The 26,047-nt window shown below is 42.7% G+C and overlaps 1 protein-coding gene across 1 annotated transcript in view; it reads left to right on the top strand.

Annotated features, from left to right (window-relative positions):
* Nucleotides 1-26,047, top strand: part of RTF1 (RTF1 homolog, Paf1/RNA polymerase II complex component) — a 56,288-nt gene that overhangs the window by 6,495 nt on the left and 23,746 nt on the right. The window contains exons 2-4 of the mRNA XM_044229685.1: nt 11,414-11,524; nt 23,270-23,417; nt 24,658-24,862. Of these exons, the coding sequence (XP_044085620.1) occupies nt 11,414-11,524; nt 23,270-23,417; nt 24,658-24,862 (464 nt within the window). The remainder of the gene's footprint in view (nt 1-11,413; nt 11,525-23,269; nt 23,418-24,657; nt 24,863-26,047) is intronic.

Here is a 26,047-nt window from a genome sequence, read left to right as displayed (position 1 = left end):
TGGACTTGTTTCTGAGGGTAATGAGAAACCACTGAAGATTTTTAAGCTTGAAGAGGTAGTCAGGTTTGTCTTTTAAAAAGTTTGCTTAGGGGCACCTGTGGCTCAGTCTTTTAAGCATGTGCCTTCAGCTCAGGCTGTGCTTCCCAAATCCTGGGATCCAGCCCCACGTCAGGCTCCCTGCTCAGCCAGGAGCCTCCTCCTCCCCCTGCTTGTGCTCTCCCTTGTGTGTGTGTATTCTCTCTCTCTCTCTAAAGAAAAACAAAGGGATGCCTGGGTGGCTCAGTGGGTTGAGCCTCTGCCTTCTGCTTGGGTCAGGATATCAGAGTCCCGGGATCGAGTCCCGCATTGGGCTCTCTGCTCAGCAGGAAGCCTGCTTCCTCCTCTCTCTGCCTGCCTCTCTGCCTACTTGTGATTTTTCTCTCTGTCAAATAAATAAATACAATCTTTTTTAAAAAATAAAGAAAAACAAAAACACTTTGCTTAGGCTGTTATGTGGAAAGTAATTTGGAGAAGGGACATCAGTTAGGGGGCAGAGAGAGGAGTCCAGGTGAGAGATGGTGGAAAGCATTAGTTCCACTAGAATGGAAGCTCCAGGCAGGCAAGGCTGTTTGTTCACTATAATATCCCTGCACCTAGGCCAATGCCTGATGTGCAGCAGGTATCCTGTCAGTGGTTGCTGAATGAATGCCTGACTTGGACTGGTTTGGTACTTACAGAGACAACTGAAGTACTTTTGATTGGGTGGAAAGGAATATTCAAGATAAAACGAGAGGACTTGATGACTGATTGTTCCTGGCATGAGATGGGGAACCTGGGGGAAGATGAAGTTTAAAGGTGAAGAGTTTAAAGTTGTCTGTGATGGATCTAAGGGGAGATGTCAAGTGGGTAGTTGAAAATAATGCCTGCCTGGGCTGCCTGGGTGACTCAGTTGGTTGAGTGTCCGACTCTTTTTTTTTTTGTTTTTGTTTTTTGTTTTTTGTTTTTTTTTTTTGAGTGTCCGACTCTTAACTTTGACTCAGGTTATGATCCTAGGGTCCTGAGATCCAGCGCTGCATTATGCTCTGCACTCAGCTCAGAGTCTGCTTATCGTTCTCCCTCTGCTTCTCTGTCTCTCTGGAATAAATAAATAAAATCATTAAAAAGAAGAAAAAATAATGCCTGACAGGGAGTAAGCACTTAATCTTTGCTGAATATGCAAATGCTACTTGGCCTATCTGTGGTGGGAAGTGTTCTGACTTTTCTGGTTATAGCAGGCTTACTCGGAGATAAGAGTGTCAATTTGGGAGTTCTGACTCCAGCCCCTCTACTATAATACTGATACCTCTTCTTTAAAGGGGTAGAAGAGATGTGCATTAGTTAGAAAGTATATTAGAAAAGGGAACCAAGTAAAAACAAGTAACAATAGTATAATTTTTTTTTTTTATTTTAGGTACCTTTTAAATGGGTTGAAAAATGATTCTGTCAGTTCTGTAATGTGGGCATTTATACAACTCAGTATTTTATCTACAGTTATAATTACTTGGCTGGAAATTTCTTGAAGGGGAAGTTGCCACATTTAGTGGCAATCATGTGAAATATGAAACATTGTTATACTGCCACTTTGGAATTAAGTCAGAAGGGCATATATATATATATATATATACATCGTTTGGATTTATTTTCTTTCAGTAAAAATAGTAGAGGGGCATCTGGGTAGGTCAATATTTAAGCGTCCAACTCTTCTTCTTTTTTTTTTTTTTTTTTAAAGATTTTATTTATTTATTTGGCAGAGAGACAGGCAGAGAGAAAGGGAAGCAGGCTCCCTGCTCAGCAGAGAGCCCGATGCAGGGCTCGATCCCAGGACCCTGGGATCATGACCTGAGCTGAAGGCAGAGGCTTTAACCCACTGAGCCACCCAGGAGCCCCTTCTTTTTTTTTTTTAATTGAAGATTTTGTTTATTTCTTTGCCAGAGAGAGAGAGTACAAGCAGAGGGAGCAGCAGGGGGAGGGAGAAGCAGGCTCCCTGCTGAGCAGGGACCCCCCCTCCCCCCACCCCCCCAGCCAAGGTTGAACTTGATCCCAGGACCCAGGGATCATGGCCTGAGCCTAAGGCAGACACTTAACAGTCCCTAACCCTAATCCCTAAGCTTCCGACTTTCGATTTCAGCTCAGGTCATATCTCAGGGTCCTGGGACCAAGCCCCACATCAGGTTCCGTGCTTAGCAGGGAGTCTGTTTTTCTCCCTTTCTCTCCATCTCCCTCTGCTCCTTCTCCCACTTGTGTGCACATACACTCTATTGCTCTCTCTCAAATAAATAAATATATTTTTAAAAAAGCATGAAAAAATAAAATTAGTGTGGGACACCTGGGTGCTCAGTTGTTTGAATGTCTACCTTCAGCCCAGGTCATGGATCCTGGGATCCTGGGATCGAGTCCCATGTTGGGCTCCCTGCTCAGCGGGGAGCCTGCTTCTCCCTCTGCCTCTGCTGTCTTCTTTCTCTTTCTCCCTCTCTCTCTGACAAATAAAGAAAATCTTAAAATATATATATATATAGTAGATGCTTGTTGAAACAGTTCCAGCAAAACAAATACCTCCATGTCCCCAAAACATACATATACACCGTGGCTCTATTCCTTACTCCTGAAAGGTAACCAAGTGTCCACTTTTGGAATCCTCTTCCTCTACGGATAGTTTTGTTATGAAAGAAAGAGTAGGAATTAACATCTCAAAAAATTTTTTTTTCTAGGGTGGGGGAAGGTAGAGAAAGAGAGATGAGGAAGGGCAGAGGGAGAGGGAGAATCTTTTTTTTTTTTTAAATTTTATTTATTTGACAGAGAGAGAGAGAGAGAGAGATCACAAGTAGGCAGAGAAGCAGAAAGAGAGGGAGGGGGAACAAGGCTCCCCACTGAGCAGAGAGCCCGTTGTGGGTCTCAATTCGCAGGACCCTAAGATCATGACCTGAGCTGAAGGCAGAGGCTTAACCCACTGAGCCACCCAGGCACACCCCCCACACCTTTTTTTTTTTTTTAACATATAATGTATTATTTGCCCCAGGGGTACAGGTCTGTGAATCATCAAGCTTACACATTTCACAGCACTCACCATAGCATATACCCTCCCCAGTGTCCATAACCCAGCCCCCCCAGCCCCCCAGCAACCCTCAGTTTGTTTTGTGAGATTAAGAGTCTCTTACGGTTTGTCTCCCTCCCGATCCCATCTTGTTTCATTTTTTCCTTCCCTATCCCCACAGCCCCACACCATACCTCTCAAATTGGGAGAGGGCGAATCTTTTTTTTTTTTTTTTAAGATTTTATTTAATTATTTGACAGACAGAGATCACAAGTAGGCAGAGAGGCAGGCAGAGAGAGGGGGAAGCAGGCTTCCCGTCTAGCAGAGAGCCTGATGCGGGGCTCAATCCCAGGACCCTGAGATCATGAACTGAGCTGAAGGCAGAGGCTTCACTGAGCCAACCAGGCGCCCCGAGAGGGAGAATCTTTTTTTTTTTTTTTTTTAATAAACATATAATATATTTTTATCCCCAGGGGTACAGGTCTGTGAATTGCCAGGTTTACACACTTCACAACACTCACCCCAGCACATAACCCTCCCCAATGTCCCCCCTCTCCAAACCCCCCTCCCCCTCAGTTTGTTTTGTGAGATTACAAGTCACTTATGGTTTGTCTCCCTCCCAATCCCATCTTGTTTCATTTATTCTCCAAGAGGGAGAATCTTAAGCAGGCTCCATGCCCAGTGCAGAGCCCAGCATGGGGCTTAGTCTCAGAACCCTGAGATCATGACCTGAGTGCAAATCAAGAGTCAGACATTTAAACTACTGAGCCATCCTGGTGCCCTAATATCTCAGATTTAAACATATGTGATTTACTACTCTTTCCTCATTATCTTTCTAGTTTTCCCTCTTCTCTTTGTTTCTGTGACTACTTCTCATGTCCAGGTCACCATCCACTCTGATGATATTCCTATGGATTCCTTCTTACTCCTTCCCGCACTGCTGCTCTGGCCCCTCTGGTCTATTCCTCTTCTGTCAGAAAGCTCTTTAAAAAACTGTCTGGTGGGGTGCCTGCGTGGCTCAGTGGGTTAAGCCTCTGCCTTCGGCTCAGCTCATGATCCCAGGGTCCTGGGATCCAGCCCCACATCGGGCTCTCTGCTATGCAGGGAGCCTGCTTCCCCCTCTCTCTCTGCCTGTCTCTCTGCCTACTGTGATCTCTCTCTGTCAAATAAATTAAAAAAAAAAAAAAAAAACCCTCTGGGGATGATTACTCCACTTAAAACCATTTGGTGACTTCCCATTGCCTTCAAATGAGATGCTTGCTCCTGGTCCTGTTTTATAAACCCTGGAATGATCTGGTTTCTTCTTACCTGTAACCAACCTTTCGCTGTTCTCCCCCTTGCCTGCCAAGCTCCAGTCCCACTGGTTCTTCTTAGTTATTTGACTAAGCCAAGCTCTTGCCAGCTTCAGGGCCTTAGCTGTTCCATCTGAAGATGTCTGTCCAGAAAACTGCACCTCTCTTCCCTCTTTCAAACGTCCTAGTCTCAGCCTAAATGTCGTTGCTTCAGAGAAGCCTCCTCAGATCACTGTATCTCAGATACATTCCCCATTCACTTGATTCTCTTCTTCTTAGCACTTATCATTAGATGTAATGAGTTTTTCTGTTTATTATTCGTCTCCCTCACTCAGTTTTAAATTTCATGAGGTCAAGGACTCTGTATCCTTTTTCATGACTGTCTCCCCAGGGCTTGGTGGTACATGATAGGTGCTGGTAGTCAGGTGACCATCTATCCCAGTTTGCCTGGAACTGAAGAGATTCCTAGAATTCAGGACTTTTGGTGCTAAAACCAGGACAGTCCTGAGCAAACCAAGATGTTTGGTCATACTAGCTGGTAGAAATTATTTATAGTAGTTAGTTTGTGGAATATTCGAATAAGGGAAAAAGAACTCAGCATGCTAATTAGCCATAAAAACCTCTGAGGCCCATCCATAGGGTTTAGTCTCATTCTGGGGTGCAGAATATTTATCCCACTTTCATGTGATCATGGGAGGTTTGATTAAAGAGATGAGGTTTAATTTCCTTTAAGTAAGTGAGAGGGAGCTAGGTTGCTTTACTACCAGTTGATCCTGATATGACATCACAAAGTGTACACTGTGAATGATGGGGAGGGGGATTAAGTAAATGTTAAGGTTTATGAATCTTCACATATTGATGGGATTAGAAGTCTAAACTTAACCAGAATAATGCTAATTTTTTAAAAAGATTTTATTTATTTATTTGACAGATAGAGACCAAAAGTGGGCAGAGAGGCAGGCAGGAAGAGAGAGGGGGGAAGCAGGCTCCTGCAAGCAGAGAGCCCAATTCGAGGCTTGATCCCAGGACCCTGAGATCATGACCTGAGCTGAAGGCAGAGGCTTTAACCCACTGAGCCACCCAGGTGCCCCCAGAATAATGCTATTTTAACAAAGATGACCTTAGTGCTGTGAGACTTGCTTTATTTTAGGGTCTCAATTTTGGCAGTCTATTTTAATGTTAAATACGGCTTTTAAGCAATGTTAATGTTCATGAAACTCTAGAAGCCAGATGAGGCATCCTACACAGCCATATCTGTAGTATGTTGGGCATTAGCCTTAATTTAGCCAGATCTGTAGTTCGGCTTAAATTTTATATGCCATGCTGTCACCCCCGACTACCATTCCCTTAGATGAATACCGAGATAGGTAGGGAAGGTTTTTACTGGATGAGATAAAATAGGGACGGTGATGGGAGAGAGCCACTGGACACACAGACTTATCTCAACAGCATGGTACAGTTGAATCCAGCTGGCAGGAGAGAGCTGCCAGTGGACCTACAGGCAGTGCGTGAATCAGTTCTAGATTAACTTTCAAAGTCCAGGTGTTGAATCAGTCACCCCTACAGGTGGTCAGTCTGATGGTCTTTTCACATGTGCATGTTCGAAAGACCTTTCTGTTGCACATTGTTCTGTTTACCTGTACTTAAAAGCCCTAAGTAGATTAGCAGACTTGACCATAAAGAGAACCTTGACATGGGTTCCCCCAGTAACTTCCTGCACAAATCTTAACTTGTGGAAAGGGTATATATCACACTATTAAGAAGGTCTTTGCTGGGGCACCTGGGTGGCTCAGTGGGTTAAGCCTCTGCCTTCGGCTCAGGTCATGATCTCAGTGTCCTGGGATCCAGCCCCACATTGGCCTCTCTGCTCAGCAGGGAGCCTGCTTCCCCCACTCCTCTGCCTGCCTGCCTCTCTGCCTACTTGTAATCTCTTCTCTGTCAAACAAATAAGTAAAATCTTAAAAAAAAAAAAAAAAAGTTCTTTGCTGTCACCATACTATGGTTAATTTGGTATTTGTGTCGCGGGAGGTCTGTGTCTATCAGATGCAGTTGTTCATTGTTGAAGGAGAGCCATTGTTAGGTTTTTAGTATAGAGGGGGACTTTAACAGGAAGGCAGTATTAACTTTTTAACACTCTAGTTGTAGTAGCTTTTAATGAATGTCTACTAATAGTTAATGTTTCAGGATAGGATTTGATTGATAGTTATCTAAATCCCTGTTAAAATGAGTTGGTATTAAAACAGATTTCTAGTGCATCCGTGAACCTCAAAGGGTCAGGAAAGAGATTACATGCCAGAAATCTTTCTAAATTTTATAAATTTGCATTAAGATAATGTAGGGAAAAAGGTAACAGTAAAGGCCATATGCCAGTTACCGTGTAACCCAGTAATCCCACTTCTAGGTATTTACCCAAGTGAAATAAAAACTTATATTTAGGGGCACCTGGGTGGCTCAGTGGGTTAAAGCCTCTGCTTTCACTCAGGTCATGATCCCAGGGACTGAACCCGATGCCCGGACCGAGCCTGCTTCCTCCTCTCTGCCTGCCTCTCTGCCTACTTGTGATCTCTGTCAAATAAATAAATAAAATCTTTAAAAATATATATATTTAGGGGTGCCTGGGTGGCTCAGGCAGTTAAGCATCTGACTCGATTTGGGCTCAGGTCATGATCTCAGGGTCTGGGGATCAAGGTCCACATTGGGCTCCAAGCTTAGCAGGGATGAGGATTTTTCTCTCCTACTCCCTCTGGCCACCCACCCCCTGCCCGACTCAAGTTATCTTGCCCACACACACTCTCTTTCTAAAATAGATTTTTTAAAAAAGATTTTATTTATTTATTTATTACGATTTTATTTATTTATTTGACACAGAGAGAGTTCACAAGTAGGTAGAGAGAGGGAGGGAAGCAGGCTCTACACTGAGCAGAGAGCCTGATGGGGAGCTCGATCCTAGGACCCTGAGGTCATGACCAGAGCCAAAGGCAGAGGCTTAGCCCCCTGAGCCACCCAGGTGCCCCTTTATTTATTTATTTGACACAGAGAGACAGTGAGAGAGGGAGTGGGAGTGGGAGAGGGAGTGGGAGAGGGAGAAGCAGGCTTCCCACTGAGCAGGGAGCCCGATGCGGGGCCGATTCCAGGACCCTGGGACCACAACCCAAGCCAAAGGCTTGTCTAAGACTGAGCCACCCAGGGGGCCCAAGATTTTTTAAAAATTTATTTAGGAGAGAGAGCATGAGCAGGGGGGAGGGGCAGAGAGAGAGGGAAAGGTTGAAGCAGACTACCCCCTGAGTAGGAACCTTTTTTTTTTTTTTTTAAAGATTTTTATTTATTTATTTGACAGAGAGAAATCACAAGTAGACTGAGAGGCAGGCAGAGAGAGAGAGAGGGAAGCAGGCTCCCTGCTGAGCAGAGAGCCCGATGCGGGACTCGATCCCAGGACCCTGAGATCATGACCTGAGCCGAAGGCAGTGGCTTAACCCACTGAGCCACCCAGGCGCCCCCTTGAGTAGGAACCTTGATTCGGCTTAGTCCCAGCCAGGACCTGGAGATCATGACCTGAGCTGAAATCAAGAGTTCGATGCTTAACCAGCCGAGTCACCCATAAAATAAATCTTAAAAAAAAAAAACCTTACATGTACATAAAAACCTACATATGAGGATGTCATTGCCTCCAAATGGAAACAACCCAAATGTTTTTCAGCTGGCGAAGTATGGTACATCCACACAATGGAATACTACTTAACAAGAAAACGTAACAAACTACTAATATATGCTGACACATGGATGAATCTCAAAGTCATTATGCTAAGAAGTCAGACCCAAAAGGCTGCATACTGTATGATTCTATTTATGTGATAGTCTACAATAAGCAGATTTGTCTTTAGGCGCAGAAAACAGGTCCATGGTTGTCGGAGGATGGAGGAAGGATATAAAGAGCACTGACTTCCTGAAAAGGCTAAAGATCGCGAGAACATTCTTTTTTTTAAAGACCGAAACAGTAACTCCTCTTGACCAAATGTAAATTATAGCAATATTTGTGGGGATGATAGAATTGTCCTATATCTTGATTGTGGGAATGGTTAAACTGCATGTATTTGTCAAATTCTTAGAATTTATACATAAAACAGGATAAAATGTACTATATGTAAATTACACCTGAGTTTTTTTTAACTTTTCAAATTTATTTATTTATTTAATCAGAGAGAGTGAGCACAAGCAGGGGGAGTGGCAGGCAGAGGGAGAAGCAGGCTCCCTGCAGAGCAAGGAACTGATGAGGGACTTGATCCCAGGACCTTAGTATCATGACCTGAGCCAAGGGAAGCTGCTTAACTGACTGAGCCACCCAGGCATCCTATTTATGTTTTTAAAAGATTTCATTTATCAGAGAGAGTGCGCGTGCATGCATGTGCCTATACACTAGGGTAGATGGAGGGACAAGGGAGAAGGACAAGCAGATGCTCCACTGAGCACAGAGCCTATTGGAGGGCTCAGTTCCAGGACCCAAGATCATAACCGGAGCTGAAGTTAGATGCATAACCAATTGAGCCACCCAGTTGCCCCTGTTTTTGTTTTTGTTTTAAAGATTTTATTTATTTATTTGACAGGCAGTGATCACAAGTAGGCAGAGAGACAGGCAGAGAGAGAAAAAGAAGCAGGCCCCCTGCTGAGCAGAGAGCCCATTGTGGGGCTCGATCCCAGGACCCCGGGATCATGACCTGAGCCGAAGTCAGAGGCTTTAACCCACTGAGCCACCCAGGCGCCCCTTTGTTTTGTTGTTTTTAAGATTTTATTTTTAAGTAATCTCTATACCCTGTGGGGGCACTCAAACCCACAACCACAGGATTAAGAGGCATGCTGCATGGACTAACCCAGCCAGGTGCCTCCTCAAGTCTTTAAAACACAGTAAACACACATACTTATTGCTGTAATTCGCATTTGGTCAATAGGAGTTACTATTTTGGAATGAAAAAGTTGAGTGTTTTTATGATCTTCAGCCTTTTGAGGAAGTTGGTGTGGTACCTCTCTTCAGTGAAATGAGAAGAGTAACATTTCATGACTGCTTATGAAGGAAGAGAGCGGGTCAGCTGTTAATCTGAGAAGGTCATTTTCTCATTCTGGCCAGGGGAGTATACTCCTAAAATAGAAAGAGACTGGAAGAAGAAAACAGATACTTTATAGCAGTCTATTATTTTAAAATCCATCTTGGCATTTGACCTATAATTGTATAGCACCATCATCATCAATAAATAACATTACTAGTATTTATTAGTTGTATTTTTCTCTTTGTTGGCAGAAGGGGAAATGTTTTAGAGTGGTAGACCATGACTGAATTACGGTAGGGTTCTATCTGCCCTGGTTTGAATTCTGGCTCTATCATGTACTAGCTGTGTTACCCTGAGTAAGTTTCTAACCTTTCCTGCTGCTTAGTTTCATCTTCAAATGGGGATGATGACAATACTTACCTTCAGGTTGTCATAAAGATTAAATGTTAGATAGGGCAGTATAATTTCAAACTGGTACTGATATTACAGAGGGCAGAAACTAGAGAAGTTTCCTTTTGTAGCATGTTTGAGTGACTAGACTGAGTTGGTGAGAAGTAAGAGGAGAGAGGAACCATGTGAAAGCAAAGTCTGGTTCTAGCCATGACACTTAATGGCACATCCCTCCCCCGTAATCTGTCGTAAATCACCAGGACAAGGCATAGTCGTGAATGGGAACATTTGGGTTGTCAAATTAGGATACTGAGGTAGAAGCCAGAACACTTACTGCTGTTGTCAGGCTCTGGATTAAACACCAAAAATAGGGGTGCCTGGGTGGCTCAGTGGGTTGAGCCTCTGCCTTCTGCTCGGGTCTTGATCTCAGGGTCCTGGGATCAAGCCCCACATTGGGCTCTCTGCTCAGCAGGGAGCCTACTTCCCCCTTCTCTCTCTGCCTTCCTCTCTGCCTACTTGTGATCTCTCTTTCTGTCAAATAAAATAAATGAAATATTAAACACCAAAAATATACTTATTTCCCCCCGTGGTTCAAGCATTCAGAATAAAAGATGGTCTTAGAAGGGCTCCTGGGTGGCTCAGTTGGTTAAGCATCTGACTCTTGATCTCACATCAGGTCTGATCTCAGGGTCAGGAGTTCAAGCCCCACTTTGGGCTCCTTGTTGGGTATGAAACCCACTTAAAAAAAAATTCTTAGAAAATTGTAGTTTGCCAGCTTTATTCAGAATAGTCCCACAAATCCAGTTTCTCCATGATTTACATTAAGAGGATGCTTGGAGTATTAGTTAGCTATACCAGTAAGAACAGTGAGCAAATTACCTTTAAAAATATGGTTCTCAGGGGCGCCTGGGTGGCTCAGCGGGTTAAAGCCTCTGCCTTCGGCCCAGGTCATGATCCCAGGACCCTGGGATCGAGCCCCGCATCGGGCTCTCTGCTCAGTGCAGAGCCTGCTTCTCTCTCTCTCTCTCTCTCTGCCTGCCTCTCTGCCTACTTGTGTTCTCTGTCAAATAAATAAATAAAATCTTAAAAAAAAAAAATCGTTCTCAAATCAGTTCCAAAGAATCAGTACATCTGTAGCTTATAGAGGAAATGATGACAATTTGGGAATAACCTCCAGTTCAGTTTTCCAGTCATTTTCCCATTTGAGATGTATATTTCCCTTTTAAGAAGAAAGGAACAAGGGGCACCTGGGTGGCTCAGAGGGTTAAGCCGCTGCCTTTGGCTCAGGTCATGATCTCAGGGTCCTGGGATCGATCCCCACATCGGGCTCTCTGCTCAGCATTGGGAGTCTGCTTCCTCCTCTCTCTCTGCCTGCTTGTGATCTCTGTCTGTCAAATAAATAAATGAAATCTTAAAAAAAACAAAAAAAGAAGAAGAAGAAAGGAACAAATTTTGAAAACATTTCTTTAGTGCTTAGGAATACTGGCAGCCTGTCTACTCGTGTGATGAAAGTTCCCATGATGATGTCTTTTGATTGAAAGCACAAAGAGGTAGAAGAGACCTAGGGAAGGGGGGCATTTTGCTATTCTTGAATGTTTTTTCTGTGTTGAACAAAACTCATGTGTCTATTTCTGCCCTGTTAGGAGCTCTTGTCCCTGGCAAAGCGGAAGCGGAGTGACTCTGAGGAGAAGGAGCCACCTGTGAGTCAGCCTGCAGCCTCCTCAGACTCGGAGACGTCCAACAGTGATGACGAGGTGGGTGTGGAGGGCATCGGCCCAGGGACTGAGTCGTATTTGAGGGCCCTGAGTTGGTGACTCCTGACAGCCTCTTTTTCTTAAACTGAGACCTTACTGCCTGAGATGTACCAGAACTTCTCAGGGGCAAAAAAATTGTGTAAGGAAAGCTTTCGAATTTTCATGTTTCTTTCCACTGTCTGTTACCTGGTAGGCCCCTCTGCATGGCACTGGCCACCATCGTTTAGTCACTTGTTTCCAGCCCTGTTGCAAAAGAAGAAGCACAACCTGTTAGTCTTCATCTCTTTATTTTATCTTTTTTTTGTCATTGTTTTCATTCCACTCCCATGCTAGAAAAGAAATTCTGGGGACGCCTGGGTGGCCAGTCAGTTAAGCACTGGACTCTTGATTTTGCCTCAGGTCATGATTTCAGGGCTTAAGATCAAGCCTGCTACTGGGCTCTGTGGTCAGCAAGGGGTCTGCATGAAGATTCTCTCCCTTTTCCCCTCCCCCCCACTCATATGCAAGTACTCTCTCTCTCTCAAATAAATAATGAAATCTTTTAAAAAGAGAGAGAGAGACAGAGAGAAAGAGAGAATGCCTTATGTTGGGGTGGCTGGCTGTCTCAGTCAGTGGGCATGCAACTCTTGATCTTAGGGTCCTGAGTTGAAGCCCCATATTCACTGTGGCTTAAAAAATAAATAAGGGGCGCCTGGGTGGCTCAGTGGGTTAAAGCCTCTGCCTTTGGCTCTGGTCATGATCCCAGGATCCTGGGATCAAGCCCTGCATTGGGATTTTTGCTCTGCAGGGACCCTGCTTCCCTTCCTCTCTCTCTGCCTACTTGTGATCTCTGTCTGTCAAATGAATAAATAAAATCTTTTTTAAAATAAATAAAGTTGGGGCGCCTGCGTGGCTCAGTGGGTTAAAGCCTCTGCCTTCAGCTCAGGTCATGATCCCAGGGTCCTGGGATTGAGCCCCACATCGGGCTCTCTGCTCAGCAGGGAGCCTGCTTCCTCCTCTCTCTCTGCCTGTTTCTCTGCCTACTTGTGATCTCCGTCTGTCAAATAAATAAATAAAATATTTTTTTTTAAATAAATAAATAAAGTTATTGAAAAAAACACACACAAAAACCAGAATGCCATATGTTAGTGGGAAATACTTTAGCAAGACAAAAAGCTTTCTTTGGACAGATTGAATCAACAGCCTCAGGGTGATGGTGGTAATTTTTTAGGAGGAAAATTCAGCTGTTCATTGTTTAAACCAAGGTGACTTTCCCAAACTGTGCACCACCAAACAAAGCCCTAAAAGCCCTAGAACCTTAATGGAAGAGAGGGATGAAGGGAAAGGTCTTTGAAGCCCTCCTATGTGTTCCTCATTTGATTTATTGTATTTATTTATTTATTTACTTTAAAGATTTTATTTATTCATTTGACAGAGGTCACAAGTAGGCAGAAAGGCAGGCAGAGAGAGAGGAGGAAGCAGGCTTCCTGCTGAGCAGAGAGCCCGACGTGGGACTCAATCCCAGGACCCTGGGATCATGACCTGAGCTGAAGGCAGTGGCTTTAACCCACTGAGCTACCCAGGTGCCCCTCCTCATTTGATTTAAAGTACTTTCTTCCCTTTAGCAATTTCCTGGAGAGAGGCTAGATACCACCTTTCTTTTGAATCTCATACCCTGAAGTCTTGGGGGTGGAGTGGGGGATGGATGGACACACACACACACACACACACACACACACCACCACCCCACCCCCCACCCCCCCAGCATGGGGTTTGAACTCACAGCTCTGAGATCAGAACCCAAGCTGAGATTTAGTCAGACGCTTATGCAACTGAGCCACTCATGTGCCCCAGGGAAATTTTTTTTTAAGATTTTATTTATTTATTTGACAGACAGAGATCACAAGTAGGCAGAGAGGCAGGCAGAGAGAGAGGAGGAAGCAGGCTCCCCACTGAACACAGTCCTATGCGGGGCTCGGTTCCAGGACCCTGGGATCATGACCCGAACCGAAGGCAGAGGCTTTAACCCACTGAGCCACCCAGGCGCCCCCCAGGAAAATATTTTTAACAGTGTACTTATTTTGTTTTAAAGTTCGCTGAAGTAAAAAAAAGTCTTTATTATAATGAAATTTAATTAACATCTAGAATAATATTTATCAGTGTCCTGCATCTGCAAATTAGGAATGATTGTATTCTGATTGTAGTGAAGTTCTCTTAATCTTAAATAATTTAATCTAAAATTGCTTTCCATAGCAAGAGGTAATGAATATGTGGGGTTTTTTCTTTTTTATTTTTAATATACTATATTAACTAACTAGAAGAATAATAATTCCTCTCAAATTGATAAAATAACTGAGTGTTTTAGAAAAGCAGTAGGCTCACTGGGTATTTACCCTAAAGATACAAACATAGTGACCTGAAGGGGCCCATGCACCCGAATGTTGATAGCAGCAATGTCCACAATAACCAAACTATGGAAAGAACCTAGATGTCCATCAACAAATGAATGGATAAAGGAGATGTGGTGTGTGTGTATACACACACACACACACATATACATACACACAATGGAACACTATGCAGCCATCAAAAGAAATGAAATCTTGCCATTAGCAATGACGTGGATGGAACTAAAGGATCATACTGAGCAAAATAAGTCAATCAGAGAAAGAATTATCATATGATCTCTAATATGAGGAATGTGAGAGGCAGGGCTGGGGATTGGGGGTAGGGGAGGAAAAAATGAAGCAAGATGGGATTGGGAGGGAGACAAACCATAAGAGATTCTTTTTTTTTTTTTTTTAAAGATTTTATTTATTTATTTGACAGAGAGAGATCACAAGTAGGCAGAGAGGCAGGCAGAGAGAGAGAGATAGAGGGAAGCAGGCTCCCTGCTGAGCAGAGAGCCCGATGCGGGACTCGATCCCAGGACCCTGAGATCATGACCTGAGCCGAAGGCAGCAGCTTAACCCACTGAGCCACCCAGGCGCCCTAACCATAAGAGATTCTTAATCTCACAAAACAAACTGAGGGTTGCCGGTGTGGGGGCGTCTTATGGACATTGGGAAGAAGCCCCACATTGGGCTCTCTGCTCAGCTTCTCCCACGCCCTGCCTGCCTGTCTGCCTACTTATGTCCTCTGTCTGTCAAATAAATAAATAAAATCTTAGGAGCGCCTGGGTGGCTCAGTGGGTTGGGCCTCTGCCTTCGGCTTGGGTTGTGGCCTCGGAGTCCTGGGATCGAGCCCCGCATCAGGCTCTTAGCTCGGTGGGGAGAAGCTCTGCTTCTCTCTCTCTCTCTCTCTTCCTGCCTCTCTGCCTACTTGTGATCTTTCTCTGTCAAATAAATATATAAAACCTTTTTAAAAAGGTAAAATAAAAAATAAAAAATAAATAAAATCTTAAAAAAAGAAACACACAAAAACATGGCAGATCTCATAGAAATAGCTTCAGCTAGATAAGAAGGAGGCCCCAATTTCCTTACCTGTTACTAGTAAAAATCACATTGAAAAACCAAAACCCTTTTTAAAATTCAGAATCGAATAAAACTACATTAGACAAAGTAAGAAACAGCTGAATTCTCTTCTATACCCTCTGCCTAAGCGAGAGTTATGTTTTAATGTTTCGTGTATAGTCTTGTTTTGAACATTTTTGAGAAATAAAAGCATTTGGCCCAGCCCTGTAGTACTTGTCACACCTGTTTTTTCTTCCCCAGAACTTCTGACAGTCTTCCTGGTGGCAATTATGCCCCCACTCGCCTCTTTGAAGACATTGCTCTCCTCTTGCTCCCCCCCCCTTTCATTTTGCTCTACTTTCTTTCTGAGGCATCTTCTCTTTTCCTCTTATCTGATCATTCAGATTCTCTCACTTGGATCTAGTTGCACTCCTTTTCCCACTCCCTTATCTCTTGCTGGTTCCAGTATTTTTATTAATAGAACATTTTGAAAATGATACAACTTTTGCTTATAAATTCATTTAGTAACAACTTCTCGGGGAAGTCGACCTAGATATCCAAGAGCATGTTGTGATTGCTTTACCATACAGATAATACCTAATTAGCACAAGCTCTCAGAAAGGCCTCCCTTGCTAAGCTAATATTTTCCTGTGTGGATATTGGTTTAGTGGAGTTTTCGTGCACACCATACCTCTAGAACAAGATGTTACATGTAGATGAATTACCCTAGTACTGTTGACAATCTAGACAGTCACTCTACTTGAAAGATCTTTTGCTAGGTATTGTTATATAGTTTTCCTTGCTGATTTCGTCATGACTATGAATGGCAGTTCTTGCATTGTGAAATACGGACTTCCAGAGGACTGAGCTGTGTGTAGTGCATTCTGCACCTTTTCTTTCTCCTCTGTGAGTGTAAGAAGTGGCCATTGTTCTCCTCTTTTGGTAGTCTCTTTACTCCTAACTTCCTGCATCTCTTCTCTGGGGTTAGGAACCCAGGTGACCTGCTACAAATACTCTGCTTGAGTACTTAATTTCAGCAAAAGCTTTGTGGATTGCTTACAAGCATTTTTTTTTTCACATGTTGGTTCTTGGCTATGTAGGTAACCACACAGTAGCACCTCATTGTCTAGATACCATAAAATCTCATCATAAGAATTTGGGAAAAATGAAGTCCTTTTCATGGACCACTTGCTCAAACTTGTTTACATTCTGACACTTCAGTCAAGCAGTGGAATGGAGTTACTGATTATCTTTTACTTTTGGGGGGAAGGGGTGTGACTGCTGTTTCACTTTTGTTTTTATCTCCATAGTCAGGCTGTAAGTTTTTGTGACTGAATGTAGGGATTTGATGTCAAATTTTCCAGTTAAATATATGTGATTGTGTGATTACGTGATTGTGTAATCATGTGTGTGATACGTGATTGTGTGATATGTGATTGTATTTTGATTAATTAGACAGTAGAAGGACAAAGAAAGCTGAGCTTCCCTTCATATTTTTTAGCTATCCTTCATATTCTTCATATCCTTCATACTCTTTAATATTCTGTTACATTGCATTTACTCTTTTTTTTTTTTAAAGATTTTATTTATTTATTTGACAGATAGAGATCACAAGTAGGCAGACAGGCAGGCAGAGAGAGAGGAGGAAGCAGGCTCCCCTCTGAGCAGAGAGCCCAGTGCCAGGCTCGATCCCAGAACCCTGAGATCATGACCTGAGCCAAAGGCAGAGGCTTAACTCGCTGAGCCATCCAGGTGCCCCACATTGCGTTTACTCTTAACTCCACTGACTTTCAGGGAAAAAAAACATCATGATCAGGAACCCTGTCCTCCCCACACACTTCTTTGCTGGCCACTGTCAGTCTAGAATAATGACTATAGAATCCTTTTGATAGTTGTTTTGACTTAATATACCACTCAGTTCATGAAGATTCCTACAACTTTAAAAATCTAAGGCATCATAGAGATCATGTGGACTCCCCCTATTTCAGATACGATATTAGAACATGTTAATAAAAGTTCTGGTTTTCTTTTCCCATCATAAAATAGTATCCTGTCTTTATATAGAACTTCATGGTTTCTGATGTGCTCTGTGTACTTCTCTTACTCTGTCTCCTTTGAGTCTCAAACTACCCTGAGAGGTGGTCAAGGTAATATTATTATTCCTACTTTACAGATAAGGAAACACTCTCAGGTGAAGGGCTTGGACTATATTCCCGTTCTTTTAACCCCTAATCCCAGTGTGCTTTATCACTAGCCCATCTGTTCTTCAACACTACTTACCTCGATGTATTTAATTTTACTTGTAAACTCATTTCAGGGTAACTGCCCTGCTGTAGTTTCTACTCTGGAGCCTGAGACCTAGAATATGATCTTCCTTGCCCATTAGAGATAACCTCTCTGAAGTCTTAAAGTTTCTTTGCTTTTCTGCCCCAGGATGCATCTCAGTGCTACCCAAGTCCAGAACAACCACTTGCCACCGCGTGTTCCTCCAGTCTGTCAGCCGGGTGCCAATAAGGTCAACTGCTTCCCAGAGTAGGACCTGCTTATGGGTATAGCTCAGTGGTAGAGCATTTGACTGCAGAGTAGGACCTGCTTAGACCACCTCCACATGCTCAAGCTAGCACAGGGCTGTGTAGTACTAACCCTCCTTGTATCATTAGATCATGCTGCCCATTATAGTATCTGTTACATCAGTGAGAGTCAAAGTGTTCCTCTCATGTAATTTAGTAGTTAAGAACACCTTCTGGGGCGCCTGGGTGGCTCAGTGGGTTAAGCCTCTGCCTTCAGCTCAGGTCATGATCAAGCACCTGAGATCAAGCACCACATCAGGCTCTCTGCTTGGCAGGGAGCCTGCGTCCGCCTCTCTCTTTCTGCCTGCCTCTCTGCCCGCTTGTGATCTCTGTCAAATAAATAAATTTTTGGGTGGGAGGTTGGGGTACCAGGTGGTGGGTATTATAGAGGGCACAGCTTGCATGGAGCACTGGGTGTGGTGAATAAATAATGAATACTGTTTTTCCGAAAATAAATAAATTGGAAAAATAAATAAATAAATAAATAAATAAAATTTTTTTTTGAATCTTAAAAAAAAAAGAACACATCTTCTTTCCAGTCTCTGTTTGAGGTTTTCTTGCCTGCTTGTCTACATGATGCTTCCCTTGTGGTATGTGTGGGCCTGCCTCCATGTAGGAGGTCCGGGCAAGCAGGAAGTCATGTGTGTGACAGGCCTGACTGGAAACACATCCTCGCCCTTTCCCAGATTGTTTCTGAGCAGCTCTCACTGGGGTCACTCTGGCTTTTATATGCAGATGTCCTTCCGCAGGCACTCATCTTCTCATGCTTGCCTTCCGTGTGGCACTTGCAAGGTCATAACAGAGCCTACCTTTCAGTAAAAGAGTCACAATTCCGCAAACACATCTTTAAATGCCACTTGGGTGCCTGGGTGGCTCAGTTGGTTAAGCGTCCGACTCTTGGTTTCAGCTCAGGTCATGATCTCCTGGTTGGTGAGATCAAACCTCGCCGTAGGCTCTTTGCTCACCAGGGAGTCTGCTTGAAGATCCTCTCTCTCAGGTAAATAAATCTTTTATTTATTTTAAGGATTTTGTTTATTTATTTGTCAGAGAGAGAGAGAAAGAGAGACAAGCAGGGGGAGAGGCAGGCAGAGGGAGAAGCAGGGCCCTGCTGAGCAAGGAGCCCAATGCAGGACTCGATCCCAAGACCGTGGAATCATGACCCAAGCTGAAAGCAGCCGCTTAACCAACTGAGCTACCCAGATATCCCACAAATAAATCTCTTAAAAAAAAATAAAAAATAAAATGCCTGGTCATTTCCTGTACTCTCTGCTGGATGGGGAAAGCCTCAGAGCATTCCTTTAATCCTGTCCTTTATTCTTTAGACTCCATTTACTAACACACACTGGCAATGAAAGAAGGATTCATACACCTTCTATCTTAAAGTCGGCAGAATAAGTCTTTTGCTGGGACAGGGGAGCAACCTCTGGGTTATAAAACTGGATTAAGATATTTCTATATTGGGGCGCCTGGGTGGCTCAGTGGGTTAAGCCGCTGCCTTCGGCTCAGGTCATGATCTCAGGGTCCTGGGATCGAGTCCCGCATCGGGCTCTCTGCTCAGCAGTGAGCCTGCTTCCTCCTCTCTCTCTCTGCCTGCCTCTCTGCCTACTTGTGATCTCTCTCTGTCAAATAAATAAATAAAATATTTAAAAAAAAAAAGATATTTCTATATTGATGTTACATGCCATAAGCTTTGACCCTGTCCTTTATTTATCAGAGACTGTGATCTTGGGAGAAGAGATACTGGGCAAATGTTTAAAATAGGTGCTTAGACCAAAAATATTCAGGAGCCTATAGTTTATGGGAGTAAAAGTAAAATATAACAAATGTGATCTGAAACTAATATAACTGTATATTAACTATACTGGAATCAAAATAGAATAAAATAAACAAAAAATAAACATGATCGGGCACCTGGGTGGCTCAGTGGGTTAAGCCGCTGCCTTCGGCTCAGGTCATGATCTCAGGGTCCTGGGATCGAGTCCCGCATCAGGCTCTCTGCTCAGCAGGGAGCCTGCTTCCTCCTCTCTCTCTCTGCCTGCCTCTCTGCCTACTTGTGATCCCTCTCTCTGTCAAATAAATAAATAAAATCTTTAAAAAAAATAAATAAAATAAACATGATCTATTCTCCAGAAAAATGATCTTTGGAAGATTATTGGAACTCATTTGAGTGTATTTCTCTATATTAAGTAGTAATACGTAAATAATAATTGGACTGGCCCCTAAAATAAAGATTTTATTTATTTGACAGAGACACAGCAAGAGAGGGAACACAAGCAGGGGGAGTGGGTGAGGGAGAAGCAGGCTTCCTGCTGAGACTGGCCCCAAATTTCAAGTGATTATTTATCTTCGGGTGGTGAAATAGAAGTTTGTTTTTGAGATTTATTTGTTTTGGAGAGAGAGCATGAACAGGAGGGGCAGAGGGAGAGAGAATCTCAAGTAGACTGAGCTAATAAGCATGGAGCCTGTCAAGGGGCTTGATATTGATCCTGAAATCACCGCCTGAGCCAAAATTAAGAGTATGACAGTTAACCGACTGAGCCACCCAGGCGCCCCAAGAATCTGTATTTTAAAGTAAAATCACCTATGTCACTATAATTCCCCTGAAGCCCTTTCGCATATACCTGACGCTGGATGTTTGAAGTGGCATGGCAGACCCTATTGAGTCAGCATCTTGGCAGATGAGGTCATTTTATTGTCTCATTTCTTTTGAAATTGTTGGAAGGAAAAAAGAGGTTCCCTTCCCACTCAGATTCAGCCAGGAAAGCCCTTTTGAAGTCAAAGCATTTTATTTTTTTCTATTTTTACTCTTATCTTTCCTCCTCCTCCCCCAAGGGATAAACATAGCAGACTGCAAATGAGTGACGGTTGCTAGGCTCGGGTAGTAGCAGATTGAAGCAGGTAGAGGGGGAAGGATAAGGAAGCCAGGGAGCTTCCTGGCACCTCCTGAATTAGACTCACCTGTGTGACTTGATTTAACATTCATCTTTTTTACTCTCATAGACACTTTTGTCCCACTTCTAGGGAGTGCAGAGTTGACTCTGTTGCCCATGAGAAACCCAAATCTGTAAGGCAGAAATAGACCTAGCCACTCTTAACACACATATGACACTGGGATCTCCACCTCTACCCTCTCGGCCGCTTCATATGTAGAAGGACAGAGGGCCACGACACCCTGTTTGGAAGAGGTTTCATAACCAACCAGTAACTGCTGACTACTTACTACCTGTGTGGTTGTGCTATTTCTTGTAACCAAAGCCAGTAACAAAGGTGTATTATACATTATTGTCTGTAGAGATATGTGTGTTGTCAGCATAGGAAGTTGAAACATTTTAGCTCAGTTGACTAAGAAATTGAACCCTTTGGATTCTTTCAAACTGACTTAATAATTATCTTCCTTGAGTGATTAAAATTTGAAATGGTTGAAGAGTAGACTTCAGAGGTGAAGCATTGGGATTTCTTCCTAAATAATAATTGAGGTGTTGAAATGTTAAAGTTTGAGAGGTAAATTCACTTATAAAGAAATTTCACTCATTTAATACATCTTTCTTGAACATGTGACTTTTTTTTTTCCACTTTTCCCTTCTTCCTGGCTCTTATGTACAAAAATAAGTGGCAATTAAAATAACTAAGAGTAGTGGCGCCTGGGTGGCTCAGTCGGTTAAGCGTCCAACTCTCGGTTTCAGCTCAGGTCATTACCTCTGGGTCCTGGGATGGAGCCCCGCATCAGACTACAGACTACCCACGCAGCAGGGAGTTTGGTTTTCTCCCTCTCTCTCTCTGCCCCTCCCCCTGCTCATGTGCATACACATGTGCACATTCCTGCCTCTCTCTCCCTCTCAAATCTTTTTTAAAAATTAAGAGTAAATTAAAATGTGAAAGCAATTTTAATATTTTGATTTTTCAGTATTTTAATCTGGCAGACTGTTGGCTTTTAAGAATAGCACATATGGACCTTTCTAGGATGGAAACTCCACCAGAACTACCACTCTACCACCCCCCAAAAAACCCTCCAAAATAAATTCACTTATGATCTTAACTAATTTGAGGTAGGAAATTAATTTATCATCCCATTATAGGAAAAGGAAAAACTGTACTTTTGTTAAATAGTAGATGTAGAAATTTTCTGTTAATACTAGATCTGTAATTCAATGTGATGCTGGAAAGATGAAGATTATTTTTTGTAGTACATAAAATAAAACGCCCAAGTAAAGTACTTTTCACCTAAAGTCATCCTCCTAAAATTGGCAAGTTAAACTATCAAATGAGGTATGGTTTAATATAACCAAATAGTTTTAACAGTCTTTTTTTTTTTTTTTTTTTTAAGATTTATTTATTTAATTGAGGGGTATGAGAGGGAGAGGGAGAAAGAGTCTTAAGCAGATTCCGTGCTGGGTTGGGAGCCTGACACAGGGCTTGCTCTTACAACCCTGAGATCTGACCTGAGCTAAAACTAAGAGTCGGGTGCTTAACACACTGCACTACCCAGGCACCCCAATATAATCAAATAGTTCTTGTGAATTTTAAAAACAACCAATATAATCTTTCATTTCTATAATTCAAGTGCTTGATGAAGACAGTCTTATTGGCCTTGAGGTGACTGTGTATTGCCTGCCTGTTATTTGTTAACCCAAATTACAAGCTCCTTAGGTCTGTAGGATCTCCTGTTTTTTATCACATTTAAACATTATATTATCGTGTTACATATGCAGTTTAAAAAAAAAAAAAAAGATGCGGGGCGCCTGGGTGGCTCAGTGGGTTAAGCTGCTGCCTTCGGCTCAGGTCATGATCTTGGGGTCCTGGGATCGAGTCCCGCATCGGGCTCTCTGCTCAGCGGGGAGCCTGCTTCCTCCTCTCTCTCTGCCTGTCTCTCTGCCTACTTGTGATCTCTCTCTGTCAAATAAATAAATAAAATCTTTAAAAAAAAAAAAGATGCACACATACATGTGTATGTGTATATATGTGTATATATATATGAATGTAGTTTACTCTCTGCCTCCTTGAGTTTGGTACCAATGCTACCATCCATGCCAGAGATTGGCCTTCATCCTTTTTCCCTGTGCTTTCTGCAGTTTTCTCCTACTCACAGGCTTTATCCCCTGCCTTCCTGGGACTCTTCAGAACTAAACCATCCTGTGTGTATTGAAACCCAGACATACTAACCCTTAGCAATGACAGCCCTCTTGTCATTAGAAACATTAGAAGCTGTGTTCCTTTTATTTTTTTTTAAGATTTTATTTATTTATTTGAGAGAGAGAGCACAAGCAGAAGGAGCTGCAGGTAGAGGGAGAAGCAGGCTCCCTGCTGAGCAGGGAACCCAGTAGGGGACTTGATCCCAGAACCCTGGATAATGACCTGAGCCAAAGGCAGACACTTAGCCACTGTGCCACCCAGGCCTCCCATAGAAGCTATTTTCTGTACCATCTGAGTTCGTTAGCTCAGATGACTTGCCATAAGGTTCATACCTGTTTTTTCTGTTTTGATAAAAAATACTTTATTTAAATTTTATGTTTGTTATGTATATTATCTACCATCTCTAAGAAATTACAAACTGGAACTTAACAAATTTTGAACAAAAGTTTTAAAAAAATCCATCTTTCTTCAGATACAGTGCATTTGTTTTGGGTTGAAAGCAGTAGAGACTCTTAGAATCATTTTGATGATTATCAGAGATTTGACTCTTGACTCTTCCAGCTTTTCCCAATAAAGTCCCTGTTTGAGTTTTCCTCTTTCTTTTCTCCTTGTAGTGGACATTTGGGAGCAATAAAAATAAGAAGAAAGGAAAGGCCAGAAAAATAGAGAAGAAAGGAACCATGAAGAAACAAGCCAACAAAACTGCTTCCTCAGGCAGTTCGGATAAAGACAGTTCTGCTGAGAGCTCAGCCCCTGAGGAAGGTGAGCCATGTGGCCCAAACCTGGGGGTGAACTCCCACTCTTGCCAGGTTGAACTACAGAGTCAGAACTGGGGCAGGAGGCTTGTAATGCAGCATGGCCTCCATCTTTATTGCAGCGGTCCCTAACCTTCACAGTGCTCATGGATCCCTTTGAGAATTTGAATGAAGCAAGAGAAATACACAGTTCCCAAGGGTTAGTGAGGCGCCTAAAGCCCATCCAGCAAACCTGTGAGGAGGCCCTGCATTAGAGTCTCCACGCACTTTACAAATACCCTGCATTTTCTTGCCTTCCTCTTGGTTACACATACATGATCTGGCTGAAGAGGAGGATTCTTGAACCACATACAAAACTCAGTGAAAAAAATTTATGTTCTTATTTTTATTGAAACCAGTTCCAGAATTTTTGCTAACCTAGGATGAAAGTGAACTTGTTCCAGGACTAGAATGATAAACTTTACCTTTCTCTTAAAAAATAACATTTATGTACAAACTGGCTTGCATAGAATGGGTCAAACCTGGTTTTAAGCACATTGCCTGTGAATGTTAGCTTAAATTGAGTCAAGCAGAGTTCTTGTTAAATTGCCGGTTTAACTTAATACTCATTTGTAATGTATACTGCCTTTTTCCATCATCCTTTATCCTGTCAAGATCCAGTTTCATTGAGAATTCACCAGTGTAATGATTCATTAAAACATTGAATATTTTATTTTATTTTTTTTTAAAGATTTTATTTTATTTATTTGACAGAGAGAGATCACAAGTAGATGGAGAGAGAGGCAGTCAGAGAGAGAGAGAGAGAGAGAGAAGCAGGCTCCCTGCCGAGCAGAGAGCCCGATGTGGGACTCGATCCCAGGACCCTGAGATCATGACCCGAGCCGAAGGCAGCGGCTTAACCCACTGAGCCACCCAGGTGCCCCAAAACATTGAATATTTTAAATGCCAACTAATAAATATAGAAGAACTTGTTGAAAGTCATCATTTTTCAACCCTCATGGTAATAATTGGTTAACTTAAGAAATTACGATCCTGAGGAGTGCCTGGGTGGCTCAGTCCATTGAGCATCTGACTCTCAATCTCAGCTCAGGTCTTGATCTCAGGGTCGCGAGTTTAGGTCCTGTGTTGGGCATAGAGCTTACTTCAATACAAGGAGGGGTGGCAATGATTATCAACACTGTGGGGTCATCTCTGTGGCCTCAGGCTTCGGTAACATAGTCTAATCTTATGTTTGGGCCTTGCTGTAGGTGAGGTGTCAGATTCTGACAGCAACAGCTCCTCCTCCAGTTCAGATTCCGACTCATCCTCAGAAGATGAAGAGTTCCATGATGGCTATGGGGAAGACCTCATGGGCGATGAGGAAGACCGGGCCCGTCTGGAGCAGATGACAGAGAAGGAGAGAGAGCAAGAACTGTTCAACCGCATAGAGAAGAGGGAGGTGTTGAAAAAAAGGTAATGTTGTAATTAATTCCTTAATGATAAAATTCATATTCAGAGCCCCATCTTCCCAGAATTCAAGACTTGAAACTTCTTAAAAATTTTTTTTTCTTTTTAATTTTTTACTTTTTTAAAAGATTTTATTTATTTATTTGACAGACAGAGATCACAAGTAGGCAGATAGGCAGGCAGAGAGAGAGAGGAGGAAGCAGGCTCCCTGCTGAGCAGAGAGCCTGATGTGGGGCCCAGTCCCAGGACCCTGGACTCATGACCTGAGCCACCCAGGAACCCACTTCTTAAAATTTCTAAGTTAAGTATCCTTCCAGCATAGTTTTTGTTGTTGTTGTTGTTGTTTTTGAAAACTCAAGTGTTAAATTGCCCTTTTGATAGTCAAAAGCTGCTTCAGTATTTTCTTCTTTCTTTCTTTCTTTCTTTCTTTTTCTTAAGATTTTACTTATTTATTTAACAGAGAAAGCAGAGACAGAGGGGGAGAGAGAAGCAGGCTCCCCACTGAGCAGGGAGCCTCACACATGGATCAATCCCAGGACCCTGAGATCATTACTTGAGCTGAAGGTAGACACTTAACCAACTAAGCCACCCAAGTACCCCACTTCAGTATTTTCTGAATTACTTTTGCCATATTTAAATGACCAGACTTCTTCCTTATCTCATAACGTAATCTCACAGTAAAAAAAAACATGTTTGTTTCCTCTAGAAATTAAATAGTTCTCAGAATGGCACCTGGGTGGTTCAGTGTGTCAAGCTTCTGCCTTCGGCTCAGGTCCTGGTCTCAGGGTTTTGGGATCGAGCCCTGCATCAGGGCAGAGAGCCCGCTTCTCCCTCTCTCTCTGCCTGCCTCTCTGCCTGTTTGTGATTTCTTTCTCTCTGTCAAATAAATAAATAAAATCTTTTTTTTTAAGAAGGCAGTTCTGAAGGTTTTATTTACCTATTTTTAAATTTATTAGACTAAAAAAATTTATTTCACTTAAAAATTATTTTAAGGTGGATGCAGGTAGTTTTAAAGGTAGGTTGTTTGTGAAAAAAAACTGACATTTGTCTAGACTCAATTCAGACTCACTGGACAGGTGATCTGAATGAGTCACTTACCTTTTTCCTGCCTCAGCTTCCTCCTTGGGATTATTATAAGCCTTGAGTGAGATGATACATGTAAGCATATTGTGTAAATAATAAGCTATTAAC

This window comes from Neovison vison, chromosome 13 (assembly GCF_020171115.1).
Source record: "Neovison vison isolate M4711 chromosome 13, ASM_NN_V1, whole genome shotgun sequence".
NCBI classification, from domain to species: Eukaryota; Metazoa; Chordata; class Mammalia; order Carnivora; family Mustelidae; genus Neogale; species Neogale vison.
This window is presented reverse-complemented; position numbering and strand designations above follow the sequence as displayed.